This window comes from Felis catus, chromosome A2, assembly GCF_018350175.1.
Source record: "Felis catus isolate Fca126 chromosome A2, F.catus_Fca126_mat1.0, whole genome shotgun sequence".
NCBI lineage: Eukaryota > Metazoa > Chordata > Mammalia > Carnivora > Felidae > Felis > Felis catus.
Window position 1 is genome coordinate 139,794,321 of NC_058369.1, and position 21,071 is coordinate 139,815,391.

General features: G+C 39.5%; 1 protein-coding gene across 23 annotated transcripts in view; it reads right to left on the reverse strand.

Moving 5' to 3' along the window:
• The window catches only part of CADPS2 (calcium dependent secretion activator 2), a 540,930-nt gene that overhangs the window by 41,237 nt on the left and 478,622 nt on the right, over nucleotides 1-21,071 (reverse strand). For 12 of the 23 annotated variants that reach the window (XM_045052669.1, XM_045052673.1, XM_045052671.1 and 9 more), the window contains 3 exons: nucleotides 18,454-18,609; nucleotides 16,921-17,068; nucleotides 9,425-9,499 (listed from right to left, as the gene is read on the reverse strand). In XM_045052669.1, coding sequence (XP_044908604.1) covers nucleotides 9,425-9,499; nucleotides 16,921-17,068; nucleotides 18,454-18,609 — 379 coding nt within the window. Of the gene's footprint in view, nucleotides 1-9,424; nucleotides 9,500-16,198; nucleotides 16,214-16,920; nucleotides 17,069-18,453; nucleotides 18,610-21,071 lie in introns of all 23 variants that reach the window. The other 11 variants (XM_045052688.1, XM_045052676.1, XM_045052666.1 and 8 more) reach the window with 1 other exon arrangement.

The window sequence follows — 21,071 nt, forward strand, 5'->3', positions numbered from 1 at the left end:
GCACTTTGAAATAACTAGTAGAATGAAACATGAAGTGTGCCACAAGGCATGTTGGTTTCAATTTCCTGTTGAATTTTAACAGGGTATAAGATTCATTTTCCCATGTGCACGGAAAGTGGACCACAATTTCTAAAAAGTTATTGGGAGGATTCCAGCTATAGATTGGTGGGTTCAAAACACAGTTCTTGTTTTTTCAGCTACATTTCGTGAAATAACTAAGGGATATTCACATCATCTGCCCTGCAAATTGTAACATCTTTCACAGAGAAGAGATTCATCCAAGTAAGACTCATTGTGAAAAACTAAGTTCTTTCCTTTTCTTTTGGTGGTGGGGACGGGGGCGAGGGTTAGTGGTGCTGGAGATATCTATTAGCAGATGTTTTATGTTTATTTGGTAAGATCAGGACTAGCTAGTCTTGTTAAACATCCCCAGGGAACCAGAATACCACGGACTGGTTTCTTCCCCGAATCAGAATGTTAATGTTATGATACAATGCAATGGTCCCTCCCTCAGTCACTTTTCTCCAACTGTGAATCCATTTCTCTGAACATTTGTTCCAGTGGACTTCCAAAGGGTCTTTCCAGATTTTCCACATCTGTGTCAAGGATGGACAGTATTCGAGTGATCGCTTTGGCAGCATGTATACTAAAATTGGGATGACATAGAAAGATACAGCATGATATCCCTGAGCAAGGAGATCTAGTATTTGATGGCAAATATTTATTTGTAACATACCTCATTCCACAAAATATCTAAGACAATTTCCAAAATGGCGCATTCAGCACACACTTCTCTCCTTTACCCTTGCCCCACAAATGGAGTGACCCATCACATTTTGTATTTCCTCTCTCCTGATGGCTCCTAAGAAACCTTTCAGGCATATACTTGTTTTTGAACAGGTGTCTTCTGAATATATAGCCTTGATCTGAATGAGTAAATTTAATCAAATTAATCTTAGGTTGAGTTGGTGAGATACTTTAATTACAGAATACAGGTAGTCAGGTTTGATGTATCCTCTGCTCATCTTATTATTAAGAGAAATTCAGGGAAAACATTCTAGGTTGTCAGAAAGAACAAGGGTGTGTACATATATATTTACACCGACACATTTATAGCTATATGAACTCAGTGAGGCAGTGTATCTTCTTTCCCAAATCCCGTTTTGCAATAATTGAGGATTTAGGAAGTTGAATACATTACTCTGCTCTTTTACTTTATACCCAGAATTTACTGAGCTCTGTTACCAGAGTGCATTATGGGAGTGGTCATTTTCTCATTCTTTGCTCTGCTAACCATTTCCCCCAAGCACTTCCTTCTCTCATCTCTCACAGGTTTTCTTCAGCATCCTCATATTACACACAATAAATTCCATTCTCATCTACCTGCCCATGCCGGTCCCACAGCATGTATGCCTGTCAAAGAAGGGACACAGGCTGGTCAGTACAACCCAGACATGGAGGGCACACCAGAAGCCTGGGAGGTGAAGCACCCATTCTCTTCCTCTCTGCTCTTGCTGAATTCTGTGCAGTGTTGTGGAAAGGTGACGGGCCTAGGGACCATGAGGATCAAGTCCTGGCTCCACAGCTACCTACCATGTGAACCTGGGCCTCTGTTTCCTCACCTGTGAACAAGGGGACTGGACTCTGGGGCAAGCCCTGGTGATCAGGATTGCCTTGGGAGATGGAGCCCCGTAAGTGGAGATGTAGGCCTCCTTCCCTCTTCAATCAGAGCACCTTTGCTCTGATCAGTGTTGTACTTTATGGGGCTACCCAACATACACTTGAGAACATTAAATGTGTCTTATAAACATTATAAAAATGTTTGAAAATCCCAGGCTAGAGGGTCTCAGGGTTCCAACTGTAGCACTGTGTGTCCTACGTGACTCTACCACCTGGGGAGAAAAGATGCGGGCCCCCAGAGGCTTCTATAAAGAACTCTATATAAGGATTTTGTTTTAGACTGACAAAAGGCTATAGATAATATATTTTTTTGATCTAATACTCATGCTTTTTTTTTTAAATTTTTTTTTCAACGTTTTTTATTTATTTTTGGGACAGAGAGAGAGAGAGCATGAACGGGGGAGGGGCAGGGAGAGAGGGAGACACAGAATCGGAAACAGGCTCCAGGCTCCGAGCCATCAGCCCAGAGCCTGACGCGGGGCTCGAACTCACGGACCGCGAGTTCGTGACCTGGCTGAAGTCGGACGCTTAACCGACTGCGCCACCCAGGCGCCCCAACTCATGCTTTTTTGATGAGGAAATTAAGTTGTGTAGGAAGACCCAGATGGTAACATGAAGAAACAGGAGCAGAGTTCAGATCTGACTATCCCACAATTAAGGCAACTTAATTAAATATAGGGTGGCAATAAATACAACATTTTTTGTTTCCTTTCCTTGGCAAGATTCAATGTTCCTGTCACTTTTTTTTCCCTCACTAAAAACAATCTAAGTCCCTTTTTGGGTAGAAGCATCTTTATTTATTTTTTCCCCCTTTAAGGTTGACTTTCATTTCTCCATAGGGTCTCCAGTTATGCAAAATCTGCCTAAGAATAGTAGCCACTGACATAGAATCATTTCCAATGGTTGAAATCTTATAACCACATTTGGTTCCATACGCCTTCTCTGAATTCCAGACCCAACTATTATGTGAATGTCTCCTTGATCTCTCGTCCTTCAGATCTCTCAGAGGCAGCTCAGTCTCAACATGTCCAATACTGACATCATGGTCTTTCTCTCAAAATCCATTCCTCTTTCAGGCACCCTGCATTAGTTGATGGCCTCGACATCCATCCTGTGCTTCAAGCCCTAAACCTAGGAACCATCCTTAGGGTTGGTTGGTTTTCCTTTCCCCAATATTAACCCTGGGTCTGCTATAACAGAATGCTCTGGACTGGGTGACTTATAAACAATGAACAATTTTTTCTCAGTTCTGGAGACTGAGATGTCTACAAACAAGGTGAAGGTATACTTGGTGTCTGTTAAAAATCCACTTCCTGGTCCAAAGATGATGTCTTTGGCTGTGTTTTTGTGTGGCAGAAGGGGCTACGGAACTCTGTGGGGTGTTTTGTTTTTTTCTTTTTTCTCTTTTTAAAATAAGGGCACTAATCCTGTTCATGAGACCTCTATCTTCATGACCTAATTACCTCCCAAAGGCCCCACCTCCTAATACCATCATCTTAGAGATTAAGTTTCAACATATGAATTTGGGTGGGGGGACACAAACATTCAGCCTACAGCACTCCTTAAGTGTCTTCGAATTAGTCCACCAGAGATCAAACATAACAGTCTCCATCCTACCCTCTCTGTAACCTATTTGCTACAGGTAATTCAATGAATCTTCCTATAGTGCAAATATGATTAATTCCTTACCCCTACTCGCTGCCTCCCCAACCCTTTGGTGGCTTCCCACTGTTCTTGGATGAAGACATTAGGATCCTCAGGTCTGAAGTTGGACTTTTCATTACGATTCCACTCTGCCTCTTGGGCACAGAGTTGGGAATCATTAGTATATAAGGTCAGAAGTGTGAAAGTCAAAGAAATTTGTGAAGTGAGTTCAAAAGAAGACTAAAGATGGAAACTCAATAATACCAGCATTTAGGTGCTAGGTGGAGAAAGGACACAGAGAGGGAACACCAAGTTTTTTTTTCTAGGTATGTAAAATGTGCATGCAATTGGGACATGTACTGCTGAGGGCTACACGTGACTGAGAGCCCTAGCTCATTCTCAAATCATTTGTGAAGATGTGTAGTATAAGAAAAGGATATGGAGGTGACTGAAGAGAGGAGGTAAAAAGAAGGGAGGATTCTAATTTATCCAAATGTAGCAAATAGATTTATCAATATGCACAGAATAATTAAAACTTGGGAAGAAACATTTGGAATACAACACAAGGAATTCATTATTCTATTCATCTACTTTATGTTGAGTTAATTAACATGCTAGGATAAAGTAAAAATGTTTAGGACATGACTCTCGAAATTTGACAGGGTAAAGTAAAGATAGTTAATTTAGAAGTAACATATTTTAAATTTTAGGGTATTTTTGCTTTTCACTGATTTCCTGATCTGGAATCTGTAGGTACAATGGATTAGGAATCTGAAGCTCGGAAGTTTGATTCGGGACTCTCACTTATTATGTGTGTGGTCAATTCACTAAACTACTTTGAGGATTATGTTTCTATCTGTGAAATAGACTACCCATCCCATAGGTGTTTCACAGTAGGTATTTCATAAATGCCCCTTTTTTAAATGTTTACTTGTTTTTGAGAGAGAGAGAGTAAATGGAGGAGAGGTGGAGAGAGGAGGACAGAGGATCCAAAGTGGGCTCTGTGCTGACAGCAGGGAGCCTGATGTGAGGCTTGAACTCATGAACCATGCTCATGCTGAATAAAGACACTCCTTGGTGATAAAAAAAAAAGGGGGGGGGGGCGCCTGGGTGGCTCAGTCGGTCAAGCGTCTGACTTTGGCCCAGGTCATGATCTCACAGTTCGTGGGTTCAAGCCCCGCATTGGGCTCTGTGCTGACAGCATAGAGCCTGGAGCCTGCTTTGGATTCTGTGTCTCCCTCTCTCTCTGCCCCTCCCCAGCTCATGCTCGCACTCTGTTTCTGTCAAAAATAAATAAACTTAAAAAAAATTAAAAACAAAAACAAAAACAAAAAACCATGGTCACGAACCATGACCTGAGCTGAGGTCAGACACAGTTTTTAAAAAATTTTTTTTACGTTTATTTATTTTTGAGACAGAGACAGAGCATGAATGGGGGAGGGTCAGAGAGAGGGAGACACAGAATCCGAAGCAGGCTCCAGGGTCCAAGCTGTTGACGCGGGGCTCGAATTCACGGGCTGCAAGATCATAACCTGAGCCAAAGTCGGATGCTTAACCGACTGAGCCACCCAGGTGCCCCTGAAGTCAGATACTTGTGACTGAGCCACCCAGGCATCCCCATAAATACCTCCTTTTAAAATATCATTTCTTCAGAGAAAACAAATGTGAACACACCATCTTAGAAGCTATTTTGTTTTTAAACACTATACGGAAGTTTAAAGATCTTTCACAGGATAGCCTGGATAGCGATTCATCAGAGCAGTGGTTCTCAAAGTCTGGCTCACTGAACCTCTATATCAAAATTACCACGGTGAATGGTTACACACATACATTCCTGCTCCTCTTCCCAAGCTTCTGACTCAGAATTGTTGGAAAGCAGGGCATGGAATCTACATTTTAACAAGATCTCAGGTAATTTTTTTTGGCACGCTAACATTTAAGAACTGTATTGCAGATTATCTGTGTTTGTTTAATGAAAGAAAAAAACCCACCATTTACTGTCATCTCCTGTGGGAGCTTAAGACGGCTGGTTCAATCTGTCGAGCCAGTTTATTTTATAATTCTCAACCAAAGAATTGAAGATTATTAATAAGTACTGTTAGATTATAGGAGAAATGATCCATAGAAATGATCCACAGAAAAAGACTAACCTAGACCTGATATTAAACAATCAGTTTGTTACTTTGCCAGAAAAGCATGCAGAGCCCTGCCTGCCTTCTCTGTCACCCTCCCCCAGCACTGACCCCACCAATAGACTAGTTTCTTTCTCTACCCTCCCCCTACCACCCCCCACCAAGAGAAAACTAGTCTCTTCCTACCCTCCCCCCACCACTTCCCACCAATGGAAAACCCAAACTAGTCTCTTTTCCTTGCTGCCTATTTAACCCTTTACCAACTGCTTGCTATCACACAATTTATGTTTTTTTAAAAGATTTATTTATTTATTTATTTATTTATTTATTTATTTATTTATTTAGTGTGTGTGTGTGTGGGGGGGGGGGGGGCAGAATCTCAAGGAGGTTCCGCGCTGTCAGCGCAGAGCCCACGTGGGGCTGGAACTCACTAAACCTTGAGATTGTGATCTGAACGGAAATCAAGAGTCAGATCCTCAACCAACTGAGCCACCCAGGCGCCCGACGCAATTTAATGACTTCCATTATGCCCCCTTCTCACAAAAGACAACTTCCACAGGAGAACTGTGAAGATGAGGCCATACCAGCCAAGTAAAATTTGCCCGGATGAGTCACAGACAACGAAGGTGCAACGTTAAGCACGTTTCACTTCAGTGGGCTGTCCGTGCAGGGCTGCACGTGGCCTAGGGGAGCACGTAGGCTCCTGGGAGAAGGGAAACCTCCCTGTCCTTCCCCTGGAGCTTTGTTCTCCAGGGGTTCACTTCTCCCACCACCTGCTGGATGGCTTCCCTGTTAACCTTTTCCCTTACTTATTGTTGGGGAGTGTGTGTTGTATGTGGAGGTATAGATAATTCTTGCGGTAGAAGAAGTCAGGAGACCAAGAACACACTGGAGGGGTGGTGCTATTCTAAAGTCATCTTTGTGGCTACTTTCCATCTTAAGACTTGCTACCAAAGAATTTGGAAAATACAAAAAAAAAAACCAACCCAAAAACCTGAAGAAGACTCCTCTCCCCATATCAAGTATAATCTCACCATTCAGAGAAGCTCTGTCAACATTTTGGTATTTACCCTGTCTTTTCTCTATGCGATGAGAATTCGTATCATACTTTATATTTCTAAAATACTAAGCTTTCATTTTCACTTAACACTATATTATGAAACTTTTCCTTTATCATTAATAGTCTCTGAAAACATAGTTTCTTAATATAGCTGTCCCATAGTTTACTTCACCTTCCCTTACTGTTAGAGATTAAAGTTGTTTCCAATTTTTCATTAAATGTAATGTGACCATATCAATGTATATACATTTTGTGCATCTCTCTTCACAGAAAAAAGTGCAAAAATAATTATTAGGTGAAAGGGTATTAAAGTACTCCATACAGTTCCAAACTATCTCTACAAAGGTTGTAACAATTTATACTCCCATAGACAGGAAGTATGAGTGTCCCAGCTCACCTTTTCTAAAACCAAGTGTTAGCTTAAAAACCCCAGAACTAGACCCACAAAAGTATGGCCAACTCATCTTTGACAAAGCAGGAAAGAATATCCAATGGAAAAAAGACAGTCTCTTTAACAAATGGTGCTGGGAGAACTGGACAGCAACATGCAGAAGGTTGAAACTAGACCACTTTCTCACACCATTCACAAAAATAAACTCCAAATGGATAAAGGACCTGAATGTGAGACAGGAAACCATCAAAACCCTAGAGGAGAAAGCAGGAAAAGACCTCTCTGACCTCAGCCGTAGCAATCTCTTACTCGACACATCCCCAAAGGCAAGGGAATTAAAAGCAAAAGTGAATTACTGGGACCTTATGAAGATAAAAAGCTTCTGCACAGCAAAGGAAACAATCAACAAAACTAAAAGGCAACCAACGGAATGGGAAAAGATATTTGCAAATGACATATCGGACAAAGGGCTAGTATCCAAAATCTATAAAGAGCTCACCAAACTCCACACCCGGAAAACAAATAACCCAGTGAAGAAATGGGCAGAAAACATGAATAGACACTTCTCTAAAGAAGACATCTGGATGGCCAACAGGCACATGAAAAGATGTTCAGCGTCGCTCCTTATCAGGGAAATACAAATCAAAACCACACTCAGGTATCACCTCACGCCAGTCAGAGTGGCCAAAATGAACAAATCAGGAGACTATAGATGCTGGAGAGGATGTGGAGAAACGGGAACCCTTTTGCACTGTTGGTGGGAATGCAAATTGGTGCAGCCGCTCTGGAAAGCAGTGTGGAGGTTCCTCAGAAAATTAAAAATAGACCTACCCTATGACCCAGCAATAGCACTGCTAGGAATTTATCCAAGGGATACAGGAGTGCTGATGCATAGGGGCACTTGTACACCAATGTTTATAGCAGCACTCTCAACAATAGCCAAATTATGGAAAGAGCCTAAATGTCCATCAACTGATGAATGGATAAAGAAATTGTGGTTTATATACACAATGGAATACTACGTGGCAATGAGAAAGAATGAAATATGGCCTTTGTAGTGTGATGCTAAGTGAAATAAGCCATACAGAGAAAGACAGATACCATATGGTTTCACTCTTATGTGGATCCTAAGAAACTTAACAGAAACCCATGGGGGAGGGGAAGGAAAAAAAAAAAAAGAGGTTAGAGTGGGAGAGAGCCAAAACATAAGAGACTGTTAAAAACTGAGAACAAACTGAGGGTTGATGGGGGGTGGGAGGGAGGGGAGGGTGGGTGATGGGTATTGAGGAGGGCACCTTTTGGGACGAGCACTGGGTGTTGTATGGAAACCAATCTGACAATAAATTTCATATATTAAAAAAAAAGAGTTAGAAAAAATAGTATATTTTTCTTCATTCTTTTAGGTTTATTTTTATTCATTCATTCATCCATTCATTCAGAGAGCAAGAGAGGGAGGAACAGAGAAAGAAGGAGAGAGAGTCCCAAGCAGACTCCACACTGTCAGTGCAGAGCCTGATGCAGGGCTTGAACTCACAAATAGTGAGATAATGACCTGAGCCGAAGTCAAGAGTCGGATGCTTAACTGACTGAGCTACCCAGGCACCCGAGTTTTTCTTCATTCTTTAAGTTATTAATGAGGTTTAACAATTTTAATGCTTATTGGGCATCACTCTATTTTCTAAGTAACATGTTCTTGGTTTATTAAGTTAGGGGTGTTTTTTCCTTTGCTCTTTGTACATTCTTCCAATTGTTCTATGAAGTCTGATTTGAGGTCCTTTGATCGAGCCTTGCAAGAGCAAGGGCTATATCTGCTCATGTGAATGTGCCCCTGGACCATGTCCATTCTGACTCCTTACCCTCTTGAGTTCCATTTTCTATGTCTTCCCCTTGCAGAGCCAGATCTCAAGTGTCACTCGTGGAAGTCTGTTACACCTCAGTGGGGTTTTAATTCATCTAATCATTTGATGGAATACTCATTTATGCTTCATCTCCACTTACACAATTTAAGGCCAGAGCCTTTGTCAAAGGTGTTTGGAGCCTCACACTGGAAATCGTGGGAGCCTTCCCGGGAGTGGAGAACATCAGAGTCCAGGCGGCCAGCTTTCTCTGTCTGCCTGGGACCAGCCTAGAGCCTCAGCACTGTCGTCACAACAAACAGGCTCCATTCAAGGACTGGTGACTACTCAAATCAGCCAAACAGATAAGATAGATAGTAAGAGAACATGAATGTGAAATAATAGGTCTTACTGGAAGACACGGTTATTTTTAAAAGGACAACAGTTGCAAGAAAAGCCAAAAGGAATTGTAAACAAACAAACAAAAACATCAAAAGTTGTTGACAAAGAGTGTTCCTATTTGGTTCAGAACTCTTCTTAAAATCTGATCGGTTCTTGCATCTATTTTTAAAACTACTATTTCTCACTTAGCTATTTGAAACACACGACAGACATTTCTACAACCTCTCAGCAAAATATATCTTTGACTTTGATTTAAAAAGGTGAGTAAATAATACATTACCTTTGAAACTAGCAGTGAAATGATTTCTTTTACACTGTTGTCAATCAACTCATCTATCTTCGAATGGTATTGTTGCTGGATGTTAAAAGACAAAGATGCGTTAGTTGATGTGGACACGAAACTTTTGTCATTAAGTCGGAAATGCTTTAAAGCTACTGGTTAGGACATATCGGATTTACTTAAAATGATCATTTTGAACACCAGAAGAACAAAACCTTGAAAACGATCCACCCAATCAACACTTTTTACACTGTGGTTTGAAAATTTTCCCATGTGCACTGTTGAGTTAAGCAGCTAATGGGGTTATTATATAGATGAATTGAGTTCTTATTCTTATTCAGGCAGAGGAATGTGAAGGGTACTTTTTGTCTTCTTCTCTATAATGAAGGTGGCCGTGTATTTTTCTAAAGGGTTGGCTTAGCTGAAGAAGCAAAAAGACTAGAAAAAGATTTAATTAATACAGCATTTCGTGTCTGACAACTCTCATTCATAAGTTATTTTAAATGTGCTCTAGAAATAAAATGAGCTCCCAATTGTTCCCTCTCAAAGGACCGTTTTTGTCAGTGCAGGGAGTAGCAGTTTATACAATTCTTACAATATGCTCAAGCAAGGGCAAAATTAAAATTTCATCAACAAAGGTGAATAGATGGTAACAAATTAATAGGCCATAAAAGGTATAATGGAACAGCACTCACTCCCCATAGTTTTATCGCTGTTTCCTCATGAGAAAGACGCCTTTAAGTAAATATAAAAAAAGATGTATTTAAAATAAACCTGAAAGCCTCTTTTTTTTTTTTTTTGCTTTCTTTAGAGAATACTAGAGAGTTGCATTCTTAAATTAGCAGGAGCTTCGGCTTCTGCAGTGTGTGAAGGCACATTCATTTAAACACTAATTCTTCCTTTAGAAGCATTTATCTGACAGCCGATTGTCCCCAATAGCCACTTCACAGAAAATGTGACTTGTAAAGACTAACCCTATCTTGATGGTTCAAGGCTTCTTGGAACAGCTAACATAATGCATAGAGTAAAAGTACTCAGGTCAGTATAAACATTAGACCAACTTCACAGCTGCTGGTTGAATGGTTTCCTAAGATGTAAGTTTTTGAAAGCTATTTTTTTCTTCTGAAAACATGTCTCAAAGTTTCCACACACAACAAAACATCAACTTAGTTCTGCTTTGGAATACATAGGAATGATTCTCCCCCAGTGGCTCTGCCAGTTACAAGTGGTTATCTACCAGCATAAATAATAAAGGAAGCATAATTTTGGAGCCTGTGAATTTTCTTTTCTGCATGTGTAAGTGGGTGTGTAGACAACTGGTCTAAAATTAACCACACACATATGAATATGGAGCTTTCCAGACATGTATTTCACCTAATGCAGAGAAATATTATGTGTCTGTCTGACTGAAAGCCGTAGAGATTCCCCAACTTGTGCTCCCCCGAGACGACTGGAACAGAAACACAGAGGGTAGATTTCTATTATAGTAGTGTTGATTCTTTTACTTTTAGAACATTTTGAAGAGAAGGAAAAGGAAAGGGGAGAAAATATAGAAAAACAAAGTAGAAAAGAAAGAGTTTCAAGAATCTGGCTGGTAGTTGAGATGGCTGGGAAGCCCCCTACAGACACAGGTACAAAAAGGGTCCCCCAGCTCCGCATGAAGCTGGACAGCTGACCTGGCGTGAGGAGCTTATGCAAATGAGCCCTGCCCAGGCTCTCCCTCCCTGCTACTCTCTTTTCATATCCTTCTGTCTCCAAATTTGTATCTGTGCAGCAGGAGGAAGTGAAATACCAGACTGAGGTTCCTCTTTGGGGTAGAGTCCGAAAGGGATACAGGAGATGGGCTTTAAGCTTCTCACCTCTCTCTTCCCTGGAAAGAACATGTAGGGATCAAGGTGCCCAGACCTCTGAGCAGTTCCAAATTGTTAAATATATACTTGATATGTTTATGTTTGTTACACATTTCATTATTCATTTATTTATTTTTAAAATTTAAAAAAATTGTTTTTATTTATTTTTGAGACAGAGAGAGACAGAGCATGAGCATGGGAGGGGCAGAGAGAGAGGGAGGCACAGAATCCAAAGCAGGCTCCAGGCTCTGAGCTGTCAGCACAGAGCCTGACATGGGGCTTGAACTCACAGACTGTGAGATCATGACCTGAGCTGAAGTTGGACGCTTAACCAACTGAGCCACCCTGACACCCCCACATTTCACTTTTTAAAAATGATTTTATTTTTAAGTAATCCTATACCCAACCGGGGACTCGAACTTACAACACCAAGATTAAGAGCCGCATGTTCTACCAACTGGGCCAGCCAGGTGCCTCTGTCATATACTTCACCCAAACAATTTTTTAGGGGCACCTGGGTGGTTCAGTTGGTTAAGCCTTCGACTTAACTCAGGTCATGATCTCAGAGTCCATGGGTTGGGCTGCATGCTGACAGCTCAGAGCCTGGAGCCTGCTTTAGATTCTGTCTCCCTCTCTCTCTGCCCTTCTCCGACTCATGCTCTGTCTCCCTCTGTCTCTGAAAAATGAATAAAACTTAAAATAAATTTACAAAAAGTTTAAATGTTTATTTCTTTTGAGAGAGAGAGAGAAAGCATGAGCAGAGGAGGGGCAGAGAGAGAGGGGGAGAGAGAGAATCCCAAGCAGGCTTTGTGCTGGGCCCAGAGCACAGAGCCCAATGCAGAGCTCTATCCCACCACTGGGAGATCATGACGAGCTGAAATCAAGAGCTGGATGCTTAAGAGACTGAGCCACTCAGGAGCCCCATATATTACATTTTTTTTTAACTCAAAAGTAATCAGATGTCATCAGAAGGCTATTGGATATGAAACTATAGAGTTTCTACATGTTAAACTTTTAGACTGGATCGATTTGGGCACATCTTAAAATCAAGAGATGAGCCACTAAGGAGGTTCCTTACACCCTTTTTATCAAAAGGCAGGGAAAGCCATGGACCCTAGGAGCCATCAAATTCTCCTATTATACACACCCTTAAATTGCTATTTTCTTTGACATCTTATCTAGCCAAGAGCAGTGAGAGAAGGAGGGAGTGAGGGAGGAGGAGAAGGCGAAGAGAAACAAAAAATTAAAAAGGAAGAAAAGTATATTAAATGTACTACCCAAGGGGCAAACCCAAATAGCATAAGGTTTGTTAGGTTTTTATAACAGGAGATTTTGCTATTGTAAACTTATCTGATTAGCTTGAACTTTCACTAATATTAAAACTTCCAGAATCTCCTCTAGTTGCACCATTGGTAGAGGTGGTCTGCATGAACTGGGCAGATAGCCTCAGAATTCACATTATATATATATATTCTGCAAAGAGAATAACCCACGTATGCCACATAGAGATAGAAGGTTAGCTGGAAAGAGTTATTCATCAGGGAATCCAGACAGCTTCCAAAGAGAAACACAAACAAAACATACCAAGAGATCACAGATAAGAACAGAATTTATTTGCATAGACATTTACATTACCTAACCTAAAACTGGTAGATAGTTCATTTACATTAACAGGTTGAATTAAAAAAAACAACAACATTGTTTTAAGTTTATTTGAGAGAGAGAGAGATAGAAAGAGAGAGAGAGATGTGTGCATGTGCATGAGCACATGCAAGTGGGGAAGGGCTGTAGAGAGAGGGAGAGAGAGAATCCCAGTGCAGAGCCCTTACACGGGGCTCAATCCCAAGAAGTGTGAGATCATGGCCTGAGCTGAAATCAAGAGTCAAGTGCTTAACCCACTGGGCCACCCAGGCACCCCAACAGACCGAATTTTTGATAAAAATCTGCAAATTTTTGGTCTGCAACAATAAAAACCTATAAAATTTCTATCAGAATATTTCAAGTTGGATCGCTAACCCTAACATACCGGGGTTCTGGCAAATTACAGCTCACTTCTTAGAATAATTCTCCCTACATCTGCCCTGAAAAATGAAGTGTATGTGCCCTGCTTCTCCAGCAGATGACTCTGACTTTAGATTAAAATTAACCTTTAAAGAATTCTTACTTCATGGAGCCCAGGGAATTCAGAGATCAGGCAAGAGTCTGAAATCCTGGTCTCCCTACACTTAGGTAAATATCATCATTTCATCTGACTGTTGTTAAGGTAAGCACACAAGAAATGAAGACTAATCAAATGCCAGTACGATCAGCATTCTTAAAAGATTTTGTCCTTCTCTTGGGAAGAATTTGAAAGGTATTGGATTGTTAGTTCTGGAAATGGAAACATTTTACTGTAGCTGAGAACAAATCCTGCACAAGTAGCCTCCATTAATGTGCTTTCATCCTCAATGGATGGGCCATCCGACACAGCGGCACTGAGGACTAAGACCCAGGCAGTTTATGGAGAGTGAAGATTTCTAAACACTGGTGGTTTTGTGATCTCAACATCTATCCCTCAGGAACTGGCCTCAGACTGCTGACTCATTATGCATAGCTGTCACATGAGTGGATCATTCGCTCACTAATGACTCCATTAAACACCATTCTGGGCTGCGGTTGAGCACGTTTGCATCATCGTGTGCCACGTGAGAAAACAGAATCCTCACTTAGGAGCACAGAAGGCACTGCCTTGTGGGAAAGGAGCTGAGAAGGTCTTATCTCAGCAGCGGCATATAACAAATTTACTGGGGACTTTGGCGAGGCAATTCCCTAAAAGTTAGAAAAATCTTTCTACTAGGTTTACCTATGTGTAAGTATATATTTCACAAGGTTCCAGATTGTGCAATAATTGAGTTTTTAATTTGCTGCTTACTACAGAATGGGGTCCACTGGTTCACCTATGCAGGTAATGTATTTGCTAATTTGCAACAATTCCAAAACTTATCTCGGGCACAGAGAGGGAAAGCCTGTGCAGTTATGTGGGTCTGTTTACTGGTGATTAAAAGCAAAGTATAAAATCCTTCTTCTGCACTGAAATTCTTGTTTACCACTTTTCATAGTTGCTAATGGGTTTTACACCTGCACATTTTGAACTATATTATTAATTGTGTGAAAGTTGTGGGGAACTAATTGTCTCTGGTGAGAAGGTACAGGTGCAAATATAATGAACAGTAGCAGATTACTCTTCAAAACCATCTACTTGTTAACATAAGACATCATTTGACAATGCAACAATGTTTTGTCATCTGCCTGTGTGCCTGTTTTTCCTTTTTTAGTACTGGAATAAGTTCGTTTCTTACAGGGGAGGATTTTTAAAGTAGTGACAACATACCAGTCTGCTCATTCAACAAATATTACTAAGTGCCTATTATGTGTCAGGTACTGCTGTGTATGTTAAAATAAAAACAAATGGGTAAATCCAATATTAATGGGAAGAGGCAAGATGATTCTATGAACCTGATAAGAAATGGATGGGCTTATGAAGACTTAAGACAGTATACCATCAAAGGCTCACATCTGAGTACTGAAAAATGTGAAAAGGTAATGTGAAAATGTGAAAGGTAATATTAATACAGCTGTAAGGTTGTATGCTATGGTATTAGAAATGTATTTTTTCCTCTTGAATTACTCAAAGAATGAAATATGTGTGCATGCACATAAAGTATGGCCAAATAGTTAATGTCTATGTCTGGGATAAATAAGTATGAAATTCACCAATAGTGGGCCTTCTTATCCTTTTTCAGAGCTACATAAGCCCTTCTGCTTGGATGAGAATCGTTAACCTAGTAGACTCACCCTGAGCTGGACTCCCAGGTGGCAACTTTAAGACTTGTAAGATTTAACATACCCAGAGAGCACAAAAACACTGACTTATCAAAACATATATATATATAATATATATTTTACATATTTTTATTTTGTTTTATTTTTTAATGTTTTATTTATTTTTGACACAGAGACAGAGCATGAGCAGGGGAAGGGCAGAGAGAGAGGGAGACATAGAATCCCAAGCAGGCTCCAGGCTCTGAGCTGTCAGCACAGAGCCCGACACGGGGCTCGAACTCACAGACTGCGAGATCATGACCTGAGCCAAAGTCGGACGCTCAACCGACTGAGCCACCCAGGCGCCCCTATTTTACATGTATTTATGTAACACCTAGTCAATTATACAGGCATATAAGTTTTCAAATCATGTCCCTCTGAGGCTCTGGGTGGTAACTCAAGACAACCTTGTGTAGCGGGGAGGAGCTGAAAGGCTCCTGACACAGGTCTGCCTCTTACCTGCCTCTGACGATGGTTACTTCCCAGGCTATGAGTGGGAGGAAAGACTGTATCACTGGTGGGCATGTACCTTATTGAAATCCACAATTGGGTTCTTCTGCACGAAGTGACCTTAGGAATGGCCTCCTGGTCTTCGAATTTAGAGGTACCCTGACATGTACTTTATGTCATCCAAAGCCCCAAACTCCAAATTTTTCTAGGATTAGTGGAAGTACATACTACAGATATATGCACCTTGAAAATAGTTATAATCACTCTGCTTCTGAATTTTTTTAGAATTTTGTTTAAAGGAGGGTGAATTAATTTCATTTTAAATAATTTTATCCTTAAAAATCTAAAAGCAGTTTGTGTTTCTGCAGCCTAACAGGGAGGAAACATTCCCCTTGACATTATTTAAGGTATAAGTATGTGTACTTTAACGTGTTTCTGGGTATTGCTAAGTTATGGTGAGTCATTAGTGTTATACATGTGTATAAAAACCATAAACAAGAAAATGGAATTACATTATTTTCACTTGAAAAGATGAAAATTTAAAAATGTACATTTACAAAAATAATAATTCAAATGAAAGTGTGTTTTAACAACAACAAAAAATCAGACTTACCCATTGACTACCAAACTGGATCATGCCATGGAGAAAAAAAAAAAAAAGATGATGAAGGAGAACATAGGGGAAGAGTAAAAAAATGATGAAAAGTAATTACAATGAGAAAAGAGGCAACAAAATGTCAACTTAAACAGATAACCTAAGAAAAATAGATCCATTTTCATCCAATAGCCACTCTCAACAAAAAGGTAAATAAGCTGTTTCTGAACATAGAACCAAACAAAACATGAATTGAAGTGAAACAATGGGATATTTATTAAAACAAAAAAAAGCCTAATTTTTAAAGTACGTTTCTACCAGATCTGTAAAAAAATGGAAACTTTTGTATAAATAAAATATTTCATATGCTATTTCTGTGCCTTGTCTTTTGAATGCAAACTCAGGATACTCTAGATTTGTATAAACAAAGCAGGTAGCTTTCTAGCTTTCTTATTTGCTTGTGAAAAGTAAGGTTTATGTAAAAACACAACACCTAAGCTGTTAAAAGGTGTATCTGAAATTCAATGGCCACTTGTAAAATCTTAGGCAGTCTTCATATAAAAAAGAAGAAACTGACATGAAGAAAGGATAATCAAGGGCCTTCCACTATTATAGTAAAGAAAAGATCAAACACTTCTATTGGAGACCTTGGTCTTTTAGTCTAATCAAACCAAAGACTTCTGGAAACAGCATCCAGTATCCCATGCTGCATATCCATATGTGACACTCAGTTCGCTTACCTCTTGTCCTCCATCCAGGGCACAAAGTTTGGCGCTTTGCTTTCTGGCATCGACTAAGACATTGAACATTGTACACACAGAAGCTGGAATGCGCAAGTCAGTTGTTTTGCTTGCCTTTTGCAGCTTGAGTTCAAATGCAGTTCTTGTTCTAGTTATTAAAACATGAATTCATAGTAAGTAATTCTGAACTGTGTCACCTGTTCAGTAAAAGTGAAATCAACACTACAAGATGCTAATTTAAAACATGCAAATACAGAGTGTTGCATTGCTTGGGAGCTAGGGGATGGGAAGCTCTTCTTTCTCAGGTGTCTCACAGGAGAGATCACAGAGATATTTTATATTACACAGAGCTTTTGCAGTCATGCAGACAGTATCTCTACCCAAATGAAGCTATTTGTTACATCTAGTGTATAACTCTTAATAGAAAGACGTCTTAGTTTTACTTAACTGCCTGGATTAATTTCCAAGTATAAAAACCACTTACTTCTCTGCATTAAAGCAGAACAAATCCTCTGCATCAGAGTTTACCAAATAAAGAAACGTAGAAGTCTGGAAAACTCTAAAACATCATAATGAATGTCATCACTTAGGTTTTCTTTCAAATACCCATAATTGTAGATAGCTGTTTGAAAGAAACTGTGGAACAGGCAATTTGGAATTTTATTTTTGCTAAAGTATCCAGAGAACCTCCATAAATTTGAGACATCAGAATCACATATGACAAACATGATTTTTTAAACATTAAATAATCTAATTCATGGCCTTGCCTTAGGAAGCCATTAAACCTTATTCTAAAGGCAGGATTGTTCTTCCTTTGAAGAATTCAGGATTATTCAATTGCTCCAGCCAGTGTTTCTTCCAATATGCTGCCCACATTGTCCTTATATGTGTCATGAATAAGGGCAATGGGAAAAACAATGCTTGGCTAATGAGAGATACAATGCTGATTTTGTAGGAAATGTAAAAAAAAACAACAAAAAGAAAAAAAGAAAAAAAAGGAAGCACATTTGGAAGAATCCATAAGCCTCATAATTTATTTCTGGTTAAATTCTGGAGAATGTAAATGGATACTTGGAACTCATTTGATATTGAAAGAGACTACGAGAAGAGGGAAGAATCAATGGCACTGAGCATAATTGGAGTTCGCCAGGCCATTTCACAGCATACAGACATAGTGCATAATGCATAAAGTACTTAACAGACCTTTTCCGTATGTCTCCAGAAGTACTGCCTTGGGAATTTAAAGCACAGTATTCCCAGAGAGACAACAATAAGCACAACAGAAATGATTAATATAGTACGGATGCCACTGATGAGGGCAATGGTTAGGAGGCCTAAAAAAATGTTTCAGGTCAAGCCTGTCAGTTACAGGGGGCCCCAGAATTTAGGTCTGAGAACCTCATGTCCATTAAATTTTGTAATAGCAGTACATAACGAAACCTTCCCTTGTGACAATTATGTAACAGGTGCTTGGTGAAAAGTGCCACTTTGGCTGCTGGCATACTAAGCAGCGACTTGAAAACACAGGTCTACCTTTTGACACAGGCCTCTATCATATCACTGGCCATTAGTTTAAGTCTTTGCTCTAAGTGGTGGGCAAATTCTTGTTCTGGCCAGTGTAGATCAAAGACAAACATTTGCAGTGCGTCAAGTTTCCAAAAAAGGTCTTCTGATGTTGCTGAGCCATTGCTAGAAGAAAAAGGAAACACGAAGAGCATCATCAATGGCCATGGTTAGCTATGAGATCGACAATACATTGTGATTTCCTTTCTGTATCAATAGCCATTAGTAAAAAAAAAAAACCCAAAAAACAAAATAGCAGGTAAATTCCTTAATCATTGGTATTTTCTTTATTCAACCTTCTAAATCTCTTCCTTTTCACTTCTTCTTAATAAGGTAAGGCAAAACACCCAAAACAAAATAGAAATGAATCTAGTAGTAAAGTTTCATAGAAAGGGGTAGAATGGATAAGGGTACTTCACTAAGGAAAATAAATCAGATTGGACAGGGAAGAACATTTCAAATGCTTTTTACCAATCTTTAAGATAAAGATAAAATTCATAAATGTTTCCTCCTAGAAATTCCAAAAAGTATGTTTTACATAAGAAAACCCATATGACAGCAACTGGAATCTTTACTCTTCTGCTCATGCCTATGTATGTGTCTTTGTCATCACAACGGCTTCTGTGTGTCTACAGACACGTACGTAGGGTACAAGATCCTTAAATTTCTCAATTATGGGTAAAGGTGAAACAGGAACTGCCAGTGGAATAAAGGCCGGGAAGGGAGGCAAATCTTATGCCCATTTTGAAATGCCTTTTGACTTTTCTCGCTCACAATTCAACCTAACAGTACAAGGTATCTATACAGTCTAACGGAGAAATGACATTCAGGGTGTTCTGCAGTGGGAACCAATTCATGTATTTCAGATCGTTCCATCCATCTAACTGTGGAGCGTAGATCTGCTCTGTGGTCACTGCTGTGGCAAAATTACTTAGAGGACTGAAGCTTCACCCCGTGTAGGAAAGTAATTCGTATCAAAGTACATATAACATTTGGGCAAAGGATAATAGTACTCCTTTCCATTATGCAAGTATATAGCCTAATAAGGAAACAGATGCTTTGAGAGTAAAATGCTCCTATGTTAAAACACACTGAAACTTAAGAATTAAAGGAGAAAGAAGCCCCTGTGTGATTCATTTCTCCTCAGCTTTCCCATAAATGTTTCACATATACTAACCTAAAAGTTCTGTTTTGGGTGTGCAAAAGAAAATCAGAGAAATAAAATAATTTATCACAAAAGCACAGCAGAAAACTTTTATAAAAGTAAAATTCTTTTATATATTTTTAAACGTTTATTTATTTTTGAGAGAGAGGCAGAGGGTGAGAGGGGGAAGGGCAGAGAGAGAGAGGGACACAGAATCCGAAGCAGGCTCCAGGCTCTGAGCAGTCAGCCCAGAACCTGATGTGGGGCTTAGACTCGTGAACTGTGAGATCACGACCTGAGCCAAAGTTGGACACTTAATGGAGGGAGCCATGCAGGTGCCCCTATAAAAATAAAATTCTTTTAAATACCCACTTTGTTTGGATAAATATATCTTAATTAGTTGGCTTAAAAAAATCACCTCCTTCTCTGGCTGATTAAATGCTCATTTGCCTCCACCACCTGCACCTCAGCATCTTTCCTGCATTACCAGCCTACTTTGTGTTTCTTCTCCCAATCTGCCTGTAATTCCTCATGGTCTCCTTGCCTAGCCAACATGTGCCCAGAGTTAATTCTCAAAGGGAGAATCGCAGCAAAGCCCTGATGCCACCTCTTTACTCAATATCTCTTCACACCTTAAATATCAGTGCCCCCAAACTACCATCAATCAAAAGAACCAGACAAACCATGTTGATGTCGATGTGAAAAATGTGAGAAGAAACACCATACTTATTTCTCCCTTTTGCCGTATATAGAATAAAAATAAGAGGAAAAAATGACCAGGCAAAATCCTCCTATATATCCATAGTATACAATGCGGTAAATTAGAGGACCTAGATTTTAAAAGTAATTGAATATAATTGGTTAAAGAAGCAAACCTACTACTTATCATTATTTACTGTGGAGACATATAAGTAGCTATTTGCAACATGAATGTATTCTTCACAGCATAACAAAACAACAAAAACCACCATCAAGACAAACTCTGAAATAGTGAAGGTGGAATTCTATTGAAAATGGACTTTCTCATAACATATAACAAATCTTTACAGAGAGTATGGAATATGTACTGTTCTTTGATGCTATGGTAAGACTCTAGAATAATAAGTGTGCTTAATTGGGAATGTAATTACGGTAACAAGTGTTTGTTATACTTAGATAAAAAAATGTAAATAGGTTTTCTCTTGAGCTGGAATATATACCTTGCAATTTACTCAGAACTTTTTCATTTTAAAATTATTTCTAATCAGTCACCTATTCCGAAAGTATTATTAACAGATCAAAGAATTCAAATGTGAATAATGGATTCTGAGATAATTTCCTAAAACCACCAGTAGGGAACTTATCTTACTGCATCTACTTTTAGAGCTGAAAAAAACCCAGAAGGAAGATGGGGAGGAGAACCTTGTAAGGTGATACATACATTAATAGATAAGGATGTACCTTT